The sequence below is a fragment of the Tachysurus vachellii genome, chromosome 6 (genome assembly GCF_030014155.1).
Source record: "Tachysurus vachellii isolate PV-2020 chromosome 6, HZAU_Pvac_v1, whole genome shotgun sequence".
Taxonomy (NCBI): Eukaryota; Metazoa; Chordata; class Actinopteri; order Siluriformes; family Bagridae; genus Tachysurus; species Tachysurus vachellii.
The window spans coordinates 20,870,936-20,892,651 of NC_083465.1; the positions used below are offsets into that span (position 1 = coordinate 20,870,936).

The window sequence follows — 21,716 nt, forward strand, 5'->3', positions numbered from 1 at the left end:
TGTTTGGGATTAAAATATTTTATTTATAGTTAGAATCTGGAATACAGGATTTATTGCTGATGTGTGTTTTGACCTTCCTGAGATATAACCTTACCAACATCACTAACAGCTAAAAGTGCTTACTGTACTTTATATTGCTCAGTCGAAAATGCTTTAATGTGCAATTTATATAGCTTAGAACACTTTAATAAGGTAAAACATCATATTCTTTAGCACTGTAAGATATATGGCACATTTTTTACCTGAATCGGCTTCATTGTGGAGTATTTTACTAAACATTTGATGTCATCTCAGCATTTATGTAGCTGTAAGGTTACACGGTGTGTTACCTCCTCATTCTTTACGCTACAGGCTCTTTTTTTATCTTTTACTGCAGGGTAACTTGCTTAGAATAATGCTTCCCTTGAGCCAAATAAAAATGAACATGATTCGTAGCTAAATCTCTACATAAACCGTGCTTACATTTTTGTGAACTCTTATGCTTTAGTAGGTTTTAGGAACAGGAACAAAAAATATCTGTTCCCTGCTGTGCTTTGGAACAAGCAGGCCTGTTTGCGTAGGACGTATAGCTTTAGTCAGCATATGGGTGTGTGCGCTGAGTTTGCCTATTGCTTCTCTGTTGTCATGGAGTTGTGCTGCATTAAGTGTGTGTGTGTGTGTGTTTAGGTTTAATGACATCAGGGCGAGGTGTCATTCAGAGGCGATGATGTCATGTAGGAAGTAACTAGTAAAGAACAGGTCCATGGGTCTTTCTGTCTCTCTCACACACAGACAGACACACACACACCAGGATGTGCAGGTGGTGATCACTTAGTCATGATCACTATCATCCATGTAGCACAAATGTCTATTTGTTCTGTGTCCTGTAATCCACCTAGGTTATGTCCTGAACACTTTGTGGTTGGCATTTACAATATTTGGAAGTGCTGCTTTCCTCATCTGCTTGTATTTGGATCCTTTGTATTAGACCACATGTGGGGGAGATCTGGGGATTTTTTTTGTGAAATTTCAATAAAATTTCTAAAAAAAAAAAAAAAAAAAAACGGGCACAAAAATGCACCAGCAAATCAGAAAACACAACAATTCTAAAGAAACACAATAGCAAAACAGAAAGAGTGGGTCCTCATGAATTGTTGCTTGTTGCTAATTGCTTTTATATAGTTAGCTTTAATGCAAACTTAACACTTTGATGTGAAGTTACCTAAATTACCATATAGAAGTATAATTCATTAGAATATAAGCCACCTTCTAGCATGTCTAAAATAACATTGCTTAAATGCACTTAATATAATTAGAAGCATGAATAAAATAATTAAATAAAATGATTTTTTTTGTCTGTATTTCCAGTTAATGTAAAGATCCTCCAGCTCTCCTTTTTCATTCTCCACAGTATGAGCTGGAGCCAGTCAGTGGCTGTAAGTTATGTTCACTAGAACCTAAACTTCCTGTTTGAGTTAATGCTTTTGTGTGTTGGGTTTTGTTTCTCATTTGGTTTGATAATCTGTTTTCCCCTTACGGGCCACTGTACTCACATATACATACAGAACAAAAAACACGGCTCTGACATGGTTCTGTGGCACTAAAAAGAGTGTGTGAACGTCGGTCATCATTGGAGATATGTGGCTTTAGTAGACAGCTCAGCCTGGCCTTTTCAGGGTGAGAAGAGAGAATTGGTGTTTGAAAGGAAAGGGAATGCATTGTTTCAGGAAGGCCTTTTGTCTTCCAGCATCAGCTTTTTTTTTTTTTGGGTGAATAGCTTTATTGTGGGAAACTGTTCTGTTCCCCCTGCCTCCACTCTCAGTAACACTATTGAAAGAAATTGTGATTGTGTTTTTTTGTTCTTTTTGAATTGTCTGGCTTGATTTCAGTTTTTCAGTTTGTTTCTTCCTACTCTGTGTAGTATCAGGAAGCAGGCTCCCCCCCCCCCCCCAATGCAGTGTGTTGTATTCATGGTGTCTATGATGTTCACAACATTCAGTTTGTACAGATGGAGCCTGTTTGGACTCGAGTGGAGACGGCTTTGAGACTCGGTTTCAATATGCAGAACAAGTGTTGTGGAGACGGGTGCTTAAAATTCACAGCTGTGGTTTTGAGTATTTGTACTTCCAAGGAAGGAATCTGTTTATAAATTCTGCAGTAGGTGCTGCATGGAGTCCCACAGGGAACAAAATGGTGCACAAATCCAAGACTGGCTCTGGCTTCTTGTTTTTATGCTTTGAAAACTTAGTGAGATCCAGATATCTAGATATGTCTTTTGTCTGGAAATGGACTTCACATGCCTTTTGATGCTTTAGGCTTTGGTGTGGCTGAATATCTTAGTTTGTAGTTTATTAAAGTTACTGTATGATTCTGTTTCATGAAACAAAAGCCTTCAACATCTGCCAATGTAAAGTTCAGCATGAGCTTGTCTTCCCTCCCTTCCTTCCTCCATGAGTTCACTGAAATCCAACAGTGTTGGCCTGCAGCAGTTCAGATTCAAACAGCGGCTTTGTTATTGTAAGTGTTTCATCTACTGTTGGGAAAGCTTTTATATGAGAACCACTGAATGTGCTTTTTTTGGCTTCCATATCATCCTTCCTTTATAGTTAGGGTATAGCATTTGTAACGTGTTTTTGAACATGGGATTTATGAATGTAAGTTCACCAAAATAAACAAATCTGTTAAACCGATTACTCCTCTGTATCACTGAAATGCCTTAATGACTCAACACCAAAGTTTCTTTTTCAGGTTGCAGTGATTCAGGCTTGTAACACGAATATTTCCTTAGAAGGGATGATTATATTTTCTTAACCATGTATGTGTTACCGACATGTGGCCTAGACCGGAGCTGCCAGTTTGGCAACTCTGTAAAGTGGAACCTTAAAGCATGGGTACAGCTGGTTAATTATCCCTGGGTGGAGAGCGAGGTTGTGGTTCATTTTGACTCAGTCATCACTGTGCCAATAAGCATTTTGGGTTGCTTAAAATTGCTGCTCTTGCAGAAAAATTTGGTGATTAGAGTCTACCTTAAAGCTCTGGGCTTTATGGGCTTTCTTTATGCCTGCTGCAGGAGAGAAAATAATAACTTCTGGGATCTATTAAATTACTCCTGTATTCTATTCATCTCAAGCCAGTATGCATATATACTGAATATATGAATTACTCCAGTGGTTGCATGTAATAATAAATATCAAAGGTTGATTTTCATGATTTTGGAGCTCACTTTAGGGGCAAAACCCTAAATAATACATTGTTTGGCTCAATCTTTTCTTGGCCCTTGTTCAGCTTGTCAAACCAAATCACATCAAATCAAGAATGCCCAAATGCATGCCAATGACTTTGTATTGATTTTTAGATCTGCTGCATGAAAAATCAATATATTCTCCCCATGTCCCTTTCATAATTAGAAACCTAATGACCAGCCAACTGTACTTTGATGTGTAGGAAAAAAAATGAAACAGATGAAGTGCTGAAACAATGGTACAAATGTTTGTCCTAGATATGACCCAAGCCAGAGGTTCCTCTAATGCTTAAAATTTATTACTGTGCAAACAAACTGAAGACTACTGAAAGAGAACTGTCTAGTGCTAATGTACACTACATGATAATGTTTGTTTAAGAGGAGATCCACTGACATATATTACTGTCCCTATGCCCCAAAGCAGGAATGATCATGACGTCTTGTTTTATCTGATATTCAGTCCCTGTCTATCTTGTGTGCCACACACTGCAGTCGGGAAAACAAGGTAAAACCTACTAAGGCTGATCCACTCGTCACGTGTGTAGCACCTTAAAACTATATACGTATAAAGCATTATTTCTTCTGTTCTCTAACTGTCTGTTGTTGAACAAACACAAGGATGTATTTTGACATCTTGTGAATCAAATAAGTTAACCCTGGTTCATGATGTCACAGTTGTGACTTTCGTTTTTAATGCATTTTCTTGGACCTACACTAAGAAATGTTTGTTTTGTTAGACTCGGACATGATAGTGTCAGACTGAAGTTTTGTTCCACTTTTTCTAGTAACTACATTTACTGGTATTCCACTGTGTAGAGTTTCGAACAAAATTTTCCTGAAACCCTTTATTTTTCTGTACAACAAGTACTGATAACATGACCCAGTTTCCAGTGAGTGTGGTCTGTGGTGTGAACCGCAGGTAGTGAGTGGCGCCTGTCCTCCCCCCATCCTGTGTCTGTGTGTGTGTGTGTGTGTGTGTGTGTGTGTGTGTGTGCCTTTACATGTTTTTATACATTGCTGGGGACCAAATATCTTAATTATAGCAATATCTAAAAGTTGTAACATTCTGGGGACATTTGGCTGGTCCCCATGAGGAAAACTACAGCTTTTATTAAAACAGAAACAGAGGGAAAGGTTTTGGTTACGAAGGTTGGGTTAAGTTTAGAATAGCATCAGTTAGTAGCTGTAAAGTGCAGTGGAAGGTCCTAACAAAGAGTGAGACACGTGTGTGTCAGTGCTGAAATGTGTTCAGTTTGGTGAAGGGCTGAGAGAGAGAGAGAGAGAGAGAGAGAGAGAGTAACTAACTGCACATACAGAGGGAACCCGCTGCGTCCTCAGTTCTTTCACACATCATTTCCCTAACAGATTAATAGAGAAGGTGAGTCGATGCATTTTTACCTGTTACAGTGTTTTATTATAAGGCTTTTATTAGCAGACTCTGTTGCTCCATCCAAGCAGGCAAGAGACTAAACCCACACACACACACACACGCACGCGCGCATGAGAAAGTTTGGAGCGAGCTAAATAAAACATTTACTTTTCTTGAAAAATGATTGTTCAAAACCTGTAGGAGAGAAAACAGTCAGTCTACGCAGTCTGAAGATATATAAGGTGTGAAGATAGATATAAATTGCACCCAGTCGCCCTAACTCTTTGTTCATACCGTTCTGTGTATCCGATATTACCGAGCATTGATGCACGACTAACACTTTCCCACTGTGATTATTTACATGTTATTAAATAAATATATATCTTGAGGTTTTGCTTATATATTTTTTATTGTGCAAGGTGTTTCAGCACCTGCACTGCTGCACGCGCACACCGGCTGTGTTCACCTTGCTGTAATAAGAAACCTGAGATTGGGTTCGGATTTAAACCCGAAGTGGGCGTGGCCTATACAGGAAGCGTATTTTATATACTTAAAATCTTTGTCAGCATGGTTTATGAATTCGGATTGTCAGCTTCAGATACAGCACACAATAATTATTAATGTAAATAACATTTTAATCCTGCCTGCTGTGCTGTTTTGGTTTGTACCCGCTTGTGTTTCTTCCTAATAAATTTAACTGGTTTTATTTCTTAGAATTTACATTTACATTTACGTTATTCGCCAGACGTCCTCATCGAGAGTGACTTACATTTATCTCATTTATATAGCCGAGCAGTGTGGGTTAAGGGCCTCGCTCAGGGGCCCAGCAGTGGCAGATTGGTGGCCCTGAGATTTGAGCTTATGTCCTTCCATCAGTAGTCCAGCACCGTAACCACAGAGATAACACATACCATTATCATATAAGCAAACAACTACTTCTACTTTCGGCTTTTCCCGTTCGGGGACGCCACAGCGAATCATCTGTTTCCACCTAACTCTATCCTCAGCATCCTCTACTCTCGCACCAATTAACTCCATCCTCTACTGACGATTTGCATATTTAGATTTTACGCAGGATGCCCTTCCTGCCCTTCTATGCCCTTCTGGCATAGAAGTCACTGGCTTGCAACCCTTGTGGCTAGATTATAATATAAGCAAACTAGTAGCCTAATTAAATCCTTCACAGCCCTGACCAGGCAGTTACTAAGGATGAATGAACAGAAGCTGCTAATAAGGCCACACATTTAAGTTAATGCAGCCTTTGTCTCACAAACCTAAGACTTCTCACTACATGGAGGTAAAAACCTCCCACTTTTTATCATGTTGTACTTCTGACGTTTTTGCACTGCTGTCTAGTTAGCTCCCCAGACCTATGTGGATATATTTCTGCAAACAATAGTTGTAAGCCGAAGCAGTGCTTTTAGTTTCCTGGAGATTTCTAAAGTAGATTGTATTTCAAGGAATTGAGATTTGCCTAATGCCAATCAGTTAATCTGTACTTTTGTCCAGAATGATAAAATGCAGGGTAACAAACTTGGAACTCTGGTATCAAAAGGCTCTGGCTTGTACAGAATAGTTATGCATATTTTTTAGATTAGAAATTAGCATGAAGGCTTCAGTCAGACTACAAATGATAATGTCTAGGGAGTTTATACAGTTTTCTCCTCGTTTGCCTCATTTCCCACCCCTGGTTAGCTCTCCCCATCACACAGCATCTACCAACTATGGATTACGATTTGTTGTTGTGATCTTGTGGTGATATAATAAATGTTTTTCTGATGTTTACCTCATGTACGTAATGCTTTTGATGTGTGTCTGTTTGCACCACAGGATTTGAATTTTTGTTTGTATTTGTAGTTGTGTAGGAGGGAGTAATTATTACTACCTGATAGACATCAAAAAAACAAAAATGTTCCCTCCAATTTTATATAGACGTTATATACCAATTTAGGTCAAAAAGACATATTTACTCCGAATACAGTGAAAGGACTTGCTCACCATATAATTTAAACAAATTCCCCTTTCCTCATATTAAATCTCCTGTCTCTCATAAATCTGGAATATGTCATTACTGTAACTTTATCTAATAGACAGTTATCTAGAAAATGACTAAACTGTAGCACACTGATGTGCTACTTCATGTAACATTTTAATATTATGAGGTGACGTGAAGATTTCATGGATTGTTTGTGAATAAAGAGGGTCTGATCTTCTAAGGTTCTGTAGTTGGCTCAAACCAGACGCACTTAAGGGAAATCTGCTATGTTCTTCTGTGAGAGCTAAAATCTGTGGTATGTGCTGTAGCTTTTGCATCTCTAATTATTTTATCATAAGAAATGTTCAGATTCAGATATTCAGAATCAGAAGACTCACCAAATTACTCCCACAGTCCCATAGACCTCTAAGTGATATGGGCATTAGTCACATGTTTAATTGCATTGTCATGTGATTTGACAAAATCCACATTGGGTTAACTTCAGATCAAACAGATCCAGTTAACAGGCTTTGGCACACTTGAGAGAGCAAGCAATGTGAAGTAAATCCTCCTTTTGCTCGCTCTGCAGAACAGCACAAAGATGTCTTGTGGGTTTTTTTTAACACATTTTGAAAGAAAGATGAGATTCTGCGAGCACCTTCGACTTTATCGTTACTGTTCCAGGTTAAATAGGCGTTCATGTCAAGAGGATATTGACTTGTGTGGCAGAGGTAATGGTTCCCTTTACTGTAATTTATATGAAATTGCATGTCTACAGGTATCAGCTGTCTTGAGTGGGTTTTATCTTTCTGCCCTTCCCTTTATATGTAGCTCACCACTTTTAGGTCTGTCGTACTCTTCTAATTTTCTCTTGCTGACTGAATGAATCACTCGTTCAACTCGATTATTTATATCATATTTCAAGCCCCCACAGAGCGGCCTTTATACTTGTGAATGAGAATTGTCCTGTGTGCTGACGATTAATCATAGGAAATGATGCTAACAAACAAACAGTGAAACTGCAGATGGCACATAGACAGTGTTTTTTTTTTTTTTTTTGTTTTGTTTTTTATAAAGCATTTACCAAAACGACCTTTGTATATCACAATTTGAGTTTGTATTTACGTAAATTAAGATTTCAAGCATAAAGGTACATCTTTTGAACTCTCTTCACGGTCATCATATGTTACGTGATATCTGTGCTCTGTGTAGTTGCACACGTGATCTTTGTTTACTTCAGGTGTCAGATGTGTTTCCAAAACTTCAGATTTGAAAAATCAATACAGGGGCAAAAAAGAATGTATACATCGTATGATAACAGAAACAACAGTAGGCTTCTGCCCTGCTGGATATATGGTGAGACTTGGAAGAGATGGGTATGGGCATAAAAACAATGATTGTCCTTTAATATATATTAAACTTGCTTTTGTTTTTAAAATTCTCAAAAGTAATGTTATTTTCATATATTGGCTTGTCGGATGACTTAAACCTTACTGAGGTTGATCTGTTTGTATGTATAGCACCATGGTTCGTCTACACTCTTACAGAGAACAGATTATTTCAAAGAAAAAACAATGTTTGTCAGAGAGCTCATTATTTCTATAATTTTTTCCTCTGGATTGATTTAACAACATATGTAGAGATGTACAGGTTGTGATTTCTAAATCTAGTGTCCAGTATCGATGCAGTGTAATGAAACGTTGAACCAAAATTCAGGACACACTGCTCCGAAAACGATAAGGGATTGCAAACCGCTTGTCTTTCTGAGAAAGCATTCAAATGTATCACTCAGCTAACATTTTCACTGCTGCTGCTCAGGCTGGCCAGCACAGAAGGGCAAAGGAACTAAGAAGTGTATTTACCATTTAATCTAGCTATAAAATGTTTTAGATTTGACATTATTATAGACTTTTAGTCTTTTTTTTTATGTCTAAATTTGAAGACCTTTTTCCCTAGTTTGCTTTTTTGACAGTTTTTAGCTAAACCTTTTTTGCTCTAAGTTTCCCTTTTCATGGTATGGCATCAAATAATCTCTATATTAATACAGTTTAGTCATTTTGTTACATTGAAATTAAGGTTAAAGAAAATCTTTATACCAGCTGATGAAGCAAGTTCACTGATTCTGGGTCAGAGGTTTTATCTTGTTTAATTTGATGGCAGGCAGAAGTGTAGTCCATTTATTATGCCATATGACACTTTCTGTTACACAGACCTCGTCTTTCTTTGCTTTCAGGACCGGTGGACCATGAATCAGAGAATTATAGCTCCATTAATGTGGACTTATGTAGGCCAGGGCACTTCTCCTGGATTAATTACCCTGGTCTCTACTAGGACTGTTAAAGGAGTCTTTGGCACAGAAAGTATTAAGAACACTTAAGTTAGTATACTGTTCCTTTATAGAATAATCAACGAGTTGGATTGGGGTTTTGAAATCTTGATAATTACTACTTGCTAAATAAATGTAAATGAAAACCCTTTAACAAAGAGCCAGAATTTTTGGCTGGTATGGAATTTGATCACAACAAGGTTGCCCGATTTATGTTGACTATTAAAATATCATAATCGTAAAATAATAATAATCAGTGTAACTGTAGAAATTGTGCATAAATGTGAATTGATTTTTTTTCAATTTTGAATATTCATATAGTAATTGGTGCTATTGAACATATGCTTACTTCTAAACTTTGACTTTGGAAAATTGATTTGAAAAACGCTATAAGATTCCCAACGTTATGTTCTCGATGTTCGGAAAGTCTGCTGAAGACATGTGGCTTTCTTGACATCTGCCAGACGGTACTGTAGCTATTTATCCACTTGTCTGAGTCAAGCTTTGTCCCTGTTGGATATTTTCTCACTGTTGCTTCAAGTGCATTTCTGGCAAGTATAAAAGATGTTGGTGTTAGACCGGAGTGTGAAACTGTTTGTTGGTGAGATTTCATTAGTAGTGCACATGCAAGCTGCCAGCACGAAAATGTCAGGCTGTGGCGTCAAAGGGTGGGTGGGAGGGGATGCGTTTTCTCACTTTTGATGATTTTAGTCATCATTCATTTTCAAGCAAAGTTGATTAGTCTCAAAGTATTGCTTTGTTTAATTGATTTATGTAGCTATATAAAGTTTGTGGTGGTAAGAGCTCTGGAGCTCATTTCTCAGCCTGTTCAGCCTCTTTTCTATTTTTGGAAGGTGGAAGGAAATCAGAGGAAACACACAGGGAAAACATGCAAAACTCCCACATGCACAGTACAGGACTGAAGCAGAAACCTATGCAAAAGCATTACCTGTTGGCCCACTGTAGCACCATCAGCTGCATAGATGTGGACCCAAGGATGTTACAACTTACAACTGTGTACAACAATTTTTTCATAAAGAAACACACTAACTTTTTCAACTTTAGCTACATTGATTTGCCTCTAACATCTGATTTGTTAAATCAAGCCCAGAGTATTTTTGACTTCCTAATTATTTAATTGTTATGGAGCTTGATTTCTCTAAGCCTTTGTGTTTGGTTATAAAAAGCAGTCAGCAGGAATTGGGATTCGCCAAATGTTACGCCCTCTGGTCACATAATTGGTCAATTTTCAAAGTGGAAATCTGGGCCACTTCCTTAAATATTAGCCACAACCAGCTCTGGCAGCTGAAGCAATGTTGATGGAAAAGTTGATAACTCCAATGTCCATAGAAATGCTGCCATTACACTGTTTCTTAGATCCCCAAGATGTTTTTTTTTCTTTTGAGGATTTGATAATTTTCCGCTGAGCTGGCAGATCTGGATTATTGTGCCGGTGTGATTTAATGCTTTGGGCCCATAGCTGGCTGTCTATAAAACTATTATGATATTGGAACACAAACTGAAAGAGACATTTAGTGTAAAATGGGAGGAAGTCATTCACTTACTGTTATGTTGTATAACCGTTGAGAGCTGAACTCCTATCCTATCATATCATAGATGTTTGGTCATCAGTGTGCCTTCTAAATTGCACAATTCATTCATCTAACCACATTGAAAACAGTATGACGCCGTTTGGGCTTTACTGGGATTTGTAATTGTTGAGAAATAAGCGAGATTAAAAATTCTAATTTAATGGCCGTCTCCAGAACATGGTCAGGTCCTTAATGGATTTCAGGCTAATGGATGTGCAGATAAGTGAAGAAGCAGCCAGGAGCAGACTAATGGCATTACAAGAGTTTTGACTTGCTATTAATCCATCACTATCATCTCCACTGATTTTGACTGATTGGCCTAAGCACTTACAAAATCAACACAAGAACTGGCAACTATGATTCCAGTGACCCAAATTTTAATAATGTTTAGGAAAAGATTATTGACTGTAGTCTGTAAACAGCATGGCCGTATAAGTTCCGTGTGTGTTGTTGATTAGATAATAGTGCTGTGCTGTGTGCTGTTGAGCCACGGTGGTGTTAGTCACTGCAGTAAAACTGGGCTGAATTGAACACGAAACAGATTTAAGAGGCACGACACAGTCAGAGGCAGGCTGCTTTTGCATCAAAGTAGTGACGCACACAGTCCATCCAAAGAAAAATTATTAAATAAATAAAAGAAACTCCGGTCAAAACCAAATTTTTGTATCCTGATCACAGAGGTGAGAATGCACAGTGTAATGGCAAAACATTTCCAAGGCGATAGCAGGAGTAGTTACGGTAAACATTTCAGTGGATTTCTGAGCCAAAGTGTCCTTCTCTACTTGGAACTATGAGACAAGCTTGTTTACCAGTACTTTGTCTCTGACCAAAGTCACGCTTGTTTCTCAGGGCTTACTGTAGGCTCATAGAGACATACAACCATCTGGGAGCTAAAGAGCTTCTTACTGTACATGAGGTTAGGTTTTCCTGCCAGACTAATCCTAGTGTCTGATCTGGCTAATCTGTTGGCCAGACGTGACACTTGGACCTATCCTACACACAGACAAAACGTGGTGTTGTTTGGCCACTATAACGATCGTAAAGGAAAAATCCATCATTGCAACTCGCCTGTCAGTATCAAGTTACGTTCTTCAGGTGTGCAAAAGATTGATTCTGTCATTGAATTCTGAGCTAACTTATATGTCTTAAGATAAGTTTCACATAGTTTCTGATGGTAATGGAAACGATGCAGCAGAGATTTAATCCTTTAGTCTGTCCAGCTCTCTTACCTCTCCATCTGTACAATTACAGATCAGGTTCTACTTCAACTTTAACATTTATGGTAATTCTACTATCGGGTGCCATTGTGTTCTTCACCTCGTATAGATCTCTAACTTATCTTTTCCTTAACTACACATAGCTGCATTGTCCCCGCTACTTCTACATTAGATTTCACGTTAATAAGACATTATCTCTTATGTTGGAGATCGGGTAACTTTTTTAGCTATGTCTTACCTGTCAGTCTGGCAGACAGCTGCTAACTAATACAGTATTGACTGACAAATTAGCACCCTGATCGCTAAGCACATTGTAGATATTTTACCATATACGTATTTAACGTGTTTCAAGGTGGAAGTCTCATTTCATTTCTCATTTCATTTTCTCACAAAGCCAAGGAATGTGAGTTTTACCTATTATTTTTATTGACTTTGTAGTCAAAGACGGACATTAAATCTAGCCCGGATGCTCCTTTACTGTCATTCTTTCCACTTTGCCCGTATTCTCACTACAAAACTGCCCTCGAATCTCTTTGTTTAAAGAACAAATGGGTGTTGACAGTAGCCATGGGCATTTCAGGCAGAATGATGATTTCAAGGTATTGCTTGAATAATATTCAAGTATTTGGACTTCTGCTCATACACACACACACACACACACACACACACACACACAAACATGTATTCCAGACAACTGTATCTGCTGTGCTGTGTAGTGTACTAGGCGGTTACTATGTATATTATGTTATGTTATATACCTAACTCTAGTTATGTTAAGTGTATCTTTGTCTCCTTAGCAGACAGATGATGAGTCTAAGCTCTAAGAATGGCTCTAAGTTCTAAATCTTTTTACCGCTCACTTTTTCTTCCAGATCTGAAGTGTGAATTTTCACACCCGGCCGGTATGTTTACAAGCGAGGGAAAGACAAGACGCTGACCTCCTCTCCCACAAATATATTCCAGCGGCTGTTTCGGACTGTGGTGGCCAAAGTGGAGATTAGAACAGCCCTCACAAACCTGAGACCCCCTGCACAAAGACCCATGAGATTCCATGAAAAACACCTCAGACAGATGAGAGAAGTGTGAAAAGTAGAGGACGTGTGTGTAAGTCAGCCCGGGACAGCTCTATTGAAATTCATGATTTTATTTTCACCCTGCCCCTTGGTGATGCTTTATAAGCCTGAAACTCGGAGCAAGCCAAGGAATTAGGTCATGCTAGCCCATGAAAGAGCTCTTTTTGGACATTTTATTCTAGTCTTGTCTGTTTTGAGAATATGACCCTGAGGTTGGTGTTACTGGGACAGACTGCTTGCTGAAAGCCAATTCCACCATGTCCTGGAAAAGGAACTACTTTGCATCAGGCAGCAGTGGGCTACAGGGCATCTTTACCCCACGCACCATGACCTCCATTGCTCCCAGCAAAGGGCTCAGCAATGAGCCAGGACAGAACAGCTGCTTCCTCAACAGTGCTCTGCAGGTAATACACACTTTTACAAACACAAGCCGTCGTACATGAGCGCCATAAAACCTGACAACATGAACTTTGTAATTTATAAACCAAGCATTAGGTAATTATTCTTCTTATTATTGAAAAATTACTTAAGATCCTAAGCATGGTTTTCTGGGTTCAGAAAAATTTTCACCCCTGATGTTTTATTGTGTAGTCCTAAGCACACAGATACACACAAATTAAGACCACAATTAAGGATATTTCTAAACTCAGGGATCTGGGACATATACAGCTGGAGCTTGTTATTCCTAATAGAAAATACACCATGAATGTGTAATATTTCACAACACAGCCTGAGATCCATAAAAAAAAGAAATGAAGCATGTTAAGATATCAACCTGTGAAATTATCAATTGGCTCAAACTAATTACAGAAAATGTTCCAGGATCAAGCAGTAATTATGGATTATTATTAATGTATTTATCTAAAAGAAGAATCTGCACTGTGTTGAAGCTCTAGCCTAATCCAATCCCTAACTCCAACAACAGTCCCTACTCTAACCCCAATTAATCCCAGTCCTAACACTGACTCTAATCCCAACCTCCAATCCCTTAATCCCAATTTTAATACTAAACTCCAGTCCCAGTCCTAACCCCAGTTCCAACCCCCAATCCTAACACCTGAACCTCAACCTAAATTCATTTACCCAAACCTTTTTACTACCTTACTGCGCTGAAATCCAGCTACAACAGAGTATTTTTCTTATGGCTTTCCAGAGCATCTTTTGTGTCTGTGCATTTTTCTAAGTGATCCTTATAAAAGCTAATGGACAGGGTGTGTGCTTTTAATGTATGCTGTGGCAGAGTGAAGACCTGACACACCCCTGTTCATGGATATTAGACATTCCAAGAAGAGGAGTGGAATGGGAGTCTTCAAAATTCTATTTTAATCAACTGTTTTATCTGGAATAATACTAACATAATAAACATAATGAAATTCAAAGGTTCATTAGTCATGCACTGCAAAATTATAATGTTTAGCGCAGGTTCGTCTCATCCACAATGGTGGCAAAGCTACAGGTTGTTATACCAACCAATCAGGAACCACGCCTGATGCCACCAGTTTCATCTGGTGTGTCTCTTGCTTGTTTTTTAAAGAAAACAATCAGCCACACCATGTTTTTTTCATATACCGTGTAGCATATTTATGCAGATTAGATTAGTCAATTCTGGATTAGTCCAGCTAAAAGGGTAAGATTTTAGCTGGACAATACTGCGTTTTATTCCAGACTTTAATTATGTCATGGTCTAGTAAGATACTCCAGCAAGCATAGATGCATGACTTGCCAACTAAAATCCCTGTCATTTACAGCTCACTACTCCTTGCTACTTTGGGAGGAGAATGTAATTTAAGGTTTATTAACCTAACTGCAAAGGTGTACAGTGTGAAATGGCTTGTATCTTTTCTAAAGCGTCTGTTAGATAGGATTTATGCTGTCTTTTAATGATCTTGTATGTCTCCTGCTATATAATTAGCTGCCCCTGTTTAAAGTAATATAATAAATTATGAAGCAGAAATAATTTTATTTAGTTGTTAATTTTTACCACTCTCTTTATCCCCATTTGGATTTGATCATTTCCCATCCACCAGCCAGCTATTTACTTTCACATGAAGTAACCATGAAGCTATTTACTTTTACTTTCAGTATTCGCGCTGGATAAGGGCGTCTGCCAAATGCTGTAAATGTAAATGTAAGAGATCAGACCGACTCCTATCTCACAATAATGTTAATTTCGTCAGACGAGACGAAATATGTTCAACAACCTTTTTTTTCATGACTAAGACGAGACGATGACAAGACTGCACCACTGTCCAAAAACGCTGACTAAGACTAAATTAACATGCATTATTGTTTACGTAAAAAGACGAGACGAAAATGTTTTGTATAAAATAAAAACTAAGATAAAATCTCTCTTCATTTTCGTCTACAATTGTCTCTGCTTTTTCATCAGCTGTTACGCCTTTAATATATTCGATATATTATATATATATATAATATATATATATATATATATCGAATATATATAATATACGAGTTCGCGGCTTCGCGCTGTTCGGTGCCTTGCTCAATGGCACATCAGTCATGGTATTGCCGGCCCGAGACTCAAACCCACAACCTTAGGGTTAGGAGTCAAACTCTCTAACCATTGTGCTGATGTGATTGACAGGGGAAACACAGTCAGACTCCCAGTGACTGATTATTGTGTTGTATCACTCTGTAATATTTCTTTTTTTAATTCATGAAATAAGACAGTCAGTCTGTCTGTTATGTTCTAAGATCAAGAAAATGTTAGTGTTCTCATATTCCAGGTTTAGATTAGATTAGAACTGTGATTATGATTATGAACTTTATGCAGTTTAGTGACAATCTGTATTTTAAACTGGCCCTAGTCACTTAAAGTAGGAAAAGTAGCAGTCAGTAGGGGTTTCTTAATGGAATCTGTTTGGTTTGATATGTTTCATATGAATACTAAATGGTTAAGTTATAAGTTCAGTTACATTTTATTTTATTTGGCAGCCCTAATGTCAGTCTCTGAGCTACACCAGGAACATTATAATAATCAGTCTCTGTCTGAGATGATGCCAGCATGTGAGGTCTGGTGATTACAGGGCAACCCAGTAGTGTTTATCCACACAAAAATAGTGTTTTTCATATGTTTTAATGCCTCTTCCACCCAGGTTCATAACAATTCTGAATCAATGCAAAATGCAGTGAAACTGTACATAAACAAGTACAAAAAACAATCATTGTATTATTCCTAATACATGTTTGCGTTCATAAAAAAATGCCACGGTTCAGCTGTAGACATCACGTCATGATTCACACAGCAGTGTGTTCAGTGGGATAGACAGGTTAAACATAGACTTGTTTACAAATTTCGTATTTACATACAGGACATTTTGCCAAGCATCCGTCAGTAACATGTCATGAGGTTAAGGAGCTATCATTTTTTTTTTGTTTATGATGATGGTGCTGGAATTTAGACATTTGCTTCTTGCTTACATGAGCAATGTTACACGTAGCTCATCTGCTTTTTCATGCTCAGTGATGACTCAAGCCTGTGTGCTAAAGAGCCCACAAACAACTGTCATGCACCCGCTGGCTAGGACAATAATTACCCAGCACACAACCTGCCATTAGGTCCCCTCTATTTTTAGATTACTGTATAACCAGCTATATGGATTTAAAGCTGCTTAGCCAGATAATAATGCCTCCGAAGCTACAAATTAGTGTCAGTTATGAGCTGGAGGAGGAGGCTGAACTGCTCTATTGTATTGTCTGCTACTATGAGGCATGACAATATGTCGAGACAGCAAATCGTGAGGCTGGGGGTGAAAACAGTAATTTCTTTGTCTGGAATTAAATGCGGTGCTTTAATGAGCTTTTATTAATACTCTCTTTGAGGATCGGATTTCTGCCTGCACTGGTCCCTTGGTGATTAAATACAGCTAAAGATCCATGAAAAGGATCCATGCTGTGAAGAGAAGCCCTAATCAGGAAATGCCAGAGTGGCACGAGGCAATAGCCAAAGGACTAGCTATGAATTTACTAACAGAGACCGGATGCTTGTGTTTTAATGCCTTGGCTTTAACAAATGGCTTTAGAAAACCTAGTCAGAAATTAACACTGATTTTTGTTTTGTTTTTGTTGTTCAGACTTTATCTTAAATTAGTTATAAAATGGCAGGACATTATGTTTACATTTACGTGCTTTGAGGTTTCTATCAATGAATACATTAACACTAGTTTACTAAATTACAAATATAGGATACCATCAACCTAAAGCACTATTTTATTTTATTTTTTTAATATACGCATAAAACAAACAGGAAAAATAAGAGCTTGTTTAAGTGTTTCAGGAAGCGGTAGGTCTTCACCCATCGTTTGATGATAGCCAGTGTCTAAGCTGTTCGGACATCTAAGGCAAGTTCATTCCACCACCTGGAACAGAAAAGAGTCTTGCTGTAAACCTACCTTTTACCCTGAGAGATGGTTTCTTTCTTTCTTGTTTTTTTTTTTTATCTTTCTTTCTTGGTTTCTTTAAATAATTTATGTAGCGTACGTTCCCTGTGAGCTTCCTTGGTGAATATCTTGTCCTTTAAACTATTTTATGATGTATTCCTATGCCTCTAGAACCATTTTTTTATTAACTTCTGGAGGATATGAAGCAGTCAACCCTGACAGGTACTATGTATTTACCCTGTGTTGTGGCTAATAAATAGGCCATTATAGTTTGAAGTTTTATTTATTTTTTATTTTAACATACAAAGAGCTTTTTGGTGTTATGTCTAGACTGCTATTCCTGAGCTAACTTGCATTTTAGAATCATTCATTTACTAAACCCTCTCTGCAAATGAGCAGTAATGTCCTTATTCATGCCTTTGAAGTCTAAGCAGACTTTGTGTGTTCAGTACACTTCATAGCCGTGACCTGACCTAGTCCATAATCATCCTAACTCAGTTTATTACAGATTGGTGATTGAAATGAGAAGGCAGAAAGAAAGCACAGTGCTCAGTATGTTATTCCAGTGAGCTATAATTTACTGATCCATCAAACCAGTCCATCTCGGGTTGATGATTAATGTATTGACGATCCCAGTAGGATGTTTATTCTCCACTAAATGTACTTTTACATTACCACCATTTACACAGAGCATATTTTCGTGTTTTCCTTTTTGTATCGTTTCCTTTTGCATGGGTTCTGGGGTAAGAATCTGTGCAGACACAGTATTAAACACTCAGCCCTTTTTTTCTGGTTCATTTTGAAATTCAGTAAAATTAAATGGTATTTTGTCAGACTTGAACTTATGGACTTAGACAATGACTCCACAGTCGTACATGATTCTTTCTTTTGTGTCTCTTGGGTGATTCGGTACTTCCAAATCCATTTTCAACAGAGAGAAACACTGTGAAACTGGCTCTTTGGATCAGACATCATAACTCAATTCCTTTTTCACAAACGAGACGTGATCAGCACGGACATCATTAACCAGTTCAGAAGTGAATAGGATAATGTCTTTAATTTCTTCACCCGGTGTGCAGCTGAGCCGATTTCAAACAAAGGACAGAATCAAGGACACGGCATGACGGAACAGAAAGGAAGAGCCTGTGAGAGAAGGGACAGTGTTGTGTCTAGGCTTCTCATATTTACAAACAGTCTTATTTCCCTCCACCCCTGCTGAGTCAGTGATGCACTGTAGCACAAGAGAGGGCCGGATATGTAATCAGCACTTTCCTGTTATGTTAAAAGAACACCAGAAAGAGGGTTTGAATGTTTCTATATGCTCCATTCTTTTGCAATGTTTATGGTACGAGGTAGGTCACCTCATACCACCAGTTTAATCAGTTCTCTCCATCTACAATTCACTATCATGTGTTGTTGAAATGAAAGTAGTTTTTCTTTGGTTAGTTATTTTGGTCTCAAGTTTTTATTATTTTTAGATATGGCGTTTTGTTTCCTTTTTTTTGTTCTTTCACATTAAGAACAGTTTTGACATTGTTTTGATCATAGACAATGTAAAAATGATCACGTTACTATATATTTTATTTGATCTTTTTTACCCCATAAACAGATCACACACACACACACACACACACATAATCATGCACCCCCGCCAGGAAGCAGACGTAGTTACAGAAAAAATGAGCTGATGGCAATGACCAGTGACCAAACTAAAGCTATTCCTTCCTATTTCCTTCTTTCCCTCTATCTCTTTTCCTGTTCCTGTCCTCGCTATCTCATGCATGTAATGTACACTGAAATGGTGTCATTTTCTCCACAGTGCAATCTGAGTGCTATCTGATGTACCAGATTCTCATAGCTCTTCAAAGCTTCGGATCTTTGACCCATTTGCTGTTGACTTTCGTCTCCAGCATTCACTTTTAATCACTTCAAATCCCGATGTATCTATCTATGTTTCTTTGAGTTGGAGTGATTCAGATGGATGATTGGAATGAATCCATGGACTAAACCTGATATAATATCCTGACATGACTTCAGCTGTTTTAAATGTGGCTCATGTTGAACCGAGAGGGCTGGACTCATTGTGCTATCATCGGTGTACCATTACTCTTCATTTCTTGTGCTATATGAATACAGAACCAAGGTGTAGTGATGTTGCCTGTATTCCCCTGCTGTTTCTGTTGATGTAGAGTTTTCATCTTTTACAATGTTTGAATAGACTCTTCTGTAAACTCTTTGGCTTCTAGAGCAATCAGCCAAGATAAAACAGTTTAAATTAGTCTCCTGTGATTTTCATCCTGTAAATAATGAGGCAGCTACATACACCAGTGGCATTTTTTTTTAGTGTGCGACAATGTGTAATCATCTGTTTTGCTGCCAGTTGAAGAGGTTTGTTTTATGAGCAGAAAAAAAATCATAAAATGCAGAAAATATTCTTTTTGATAGGAAAATAGTCAGATCATATGTAACTTTATTTGCCTACTTTTTTATTTACCTCTACTGTGCAATGATCGTTACATGCATTAGATCAGTGTTGAAATGTTTATCTGATCTCTTCAATGTTTTTGTAGTGATTTTATGGCTAGATTTGACAGACATCCCTTCTTACAGTTGCCTCTTTAAACGGAAGCGTAATCTATGCTGCTTATGGAAAAAATGGAACTTTACAACACAGGTTTGTGGCAGTGTTGGCTTAAGTGGTTAAGGCTCTGGGTTGTTGATCAGAAGGTTGGGGTTCAAGTCCCAGCACTGCCAAGATGTCACTGTTGGGCAATTGAATAGGGCCCTTAACCCTCCCTGCATCAAGGTGCTGTATCAAAGCTGCCCCTGAGCTCCAACCCCAACTTCCTCAGTTGGGATATGTGAAGAAAAGAATTCCAGTGTTCTGTTATGTTTATGTGGCAATAATAAAGGTTTCTATGCCCCAAATTAATTCCTATTCCATTGTAATGTTTATAAGACTGTTATCTGACAAACCTGCCCTGCTGTGGTCAAAGATTCACCACTTTTTTGTTTTATATCAACAGCTTGCAATCTTTCTGTTCTGCCTTGTCAAGCTTTTAATTTTCTCCCTGAAAACAGGATCTTTTCTGAGGTCATCAACTGTCTTTGCTTGCAATGGCACTAAATTGGTACCATTGTCTGTTCTAAGGCCGCTGATCTCTGGTAAGAAGTAATTAGGTAGATCATGTAGTATGTTCTAGTTTAATATAGATGAGATAGGCAGTGATCCCTTACAGGAAAGTTCAGTGGTCACTCTGAGATAGTAGTAACTTATTTATCCCTCCCTCTGTTCATCCTTCCATTCATCAAGAGAACCTAAGGGTGCTAAATTGTTGGTAAGGTCGGTCCTTTTTATTAAAAATTATTATAAATTTTGTTCTTTCAGGTTGATCTTGGACAAATTTGTGTAATTGTGAATTTGTTTTTGCATTAGTGATGCATCAGTGATGATTGTAGGACTGTACGATTTGTAATCTATGTTGGCTATATGTCAGATTTGACCGAAACAAAACACAGAAGTGACCTCGCATGGTTATATAAATCATCAAATGCTCCCTATCTGAAGGGCTATATAGTGAAGTGTTGAAGGTTTTGCTCAACAATGGTTCTTTCACATAGCAGTGATTTGAACTTGCATCCTTTAAGTCACTACATAAAGCTGTAAGTGCTTTAGTCAGTCATTTTTAAGCATGAAGTAAGAATAAAGAAAATAACCACTTTGTGCTGTTGCACAAGCTGTAGACACAGAGACACACACCTAGAGCTATTTCTGCTTGTGTGTGTGTGTGATCTAAACAGTAAGAACATTCAGGGGCAGTATGTGGTCTTCTGCCACTATACATCTTGCCTCATAGGGAGAACCAATGTCTTTTCCTTGCTTTTATTTCGGCTTCTGTCTTAATTTGATGTCAACCTGTCCATGTCTTTTCTCCATCTCATTTTTATATACACCCTGAGCCTGGCATCATGCCCTGCAGGTATTATGAAGTGCATAAGACAGCTGACATCTGATAGATGAAGCATCTCAAGCATCTCTGCTTGTCCTGTTGGAGGAGCTGGTGCAGTATATCTGTGCATTTGGTGTAGGCAAATGTTTCTGTGTTGTTATCCTGGATTAAGGAGTCCTATTTTCCAGTAGGTATAGAACTGTGTGGACTTGGCTGCACTTTTGATCTTGTTAGAGCTTTTTGGGGAAAAATACAAAGTGTGGAAAGAACTGCCGCACTGATTTGCGCAGCATGTTGAATATTCGATGTCTGAAGAATTCATGCTCAGAAATTCAGCAGGATTGTATGTAATTATATGCTGTATGACAGCAATTATATCCCAGGTTCTCTGAAGAGCTTCACACAACACTTTTTCGTTTTCTGGTGTGATGAGCTAAATCTTTGTTGGTCACATCATGGTTCTTTGTTTTATTCCTCCCTTACAGGTCCTCTGGCACCTGGATATTTTCCGCAGAAGCTTCCGGCAGCTAACCACACACAAGTGCATGGAGGACTCTTGCATCTTCTGTGCTCTCAAGGTAAAGGCTAGCATAA

At 38.2% G+C, this 21,716-nt stretch overlaps 1 protein-coding gene across 3 annotated transcripts in view; it reads left to right on the top strand.

The window, feature by feature from the left end:
* usp54a (ubiquitin specific peptidase 54a) overlaps positions 1-21,716 on the top strand; it is a 48,780-nt gene that overhangs the window by 71 nt on the left and 26,993 nt on the right. For 2 of the 3 annotated variants that reach the window (XM_060872831.1, XM_060872833.1), the window contains exons 1-3: positions 4,456-4,598; positions 12,572-13,176; positions 21,608-21,700. In XM_060872831.1, the coding sequence (XP_060728814.1) occupies positions 13,030-13,176; positions 21,608-21,700 (240 nt within the window). In that variant the 5' untranslated portion in view covers positions 4,456-4,598; positions 12,572-13,029. Of the gene's footprint in view, positions 1-4,455; positions 4,599-12,571; positions 13,177-21,607; positions 21,701-21,716 lie in introns of those variants that run through there. The other variant, XM_060872832.1, reaches the window with a different exon arrangement.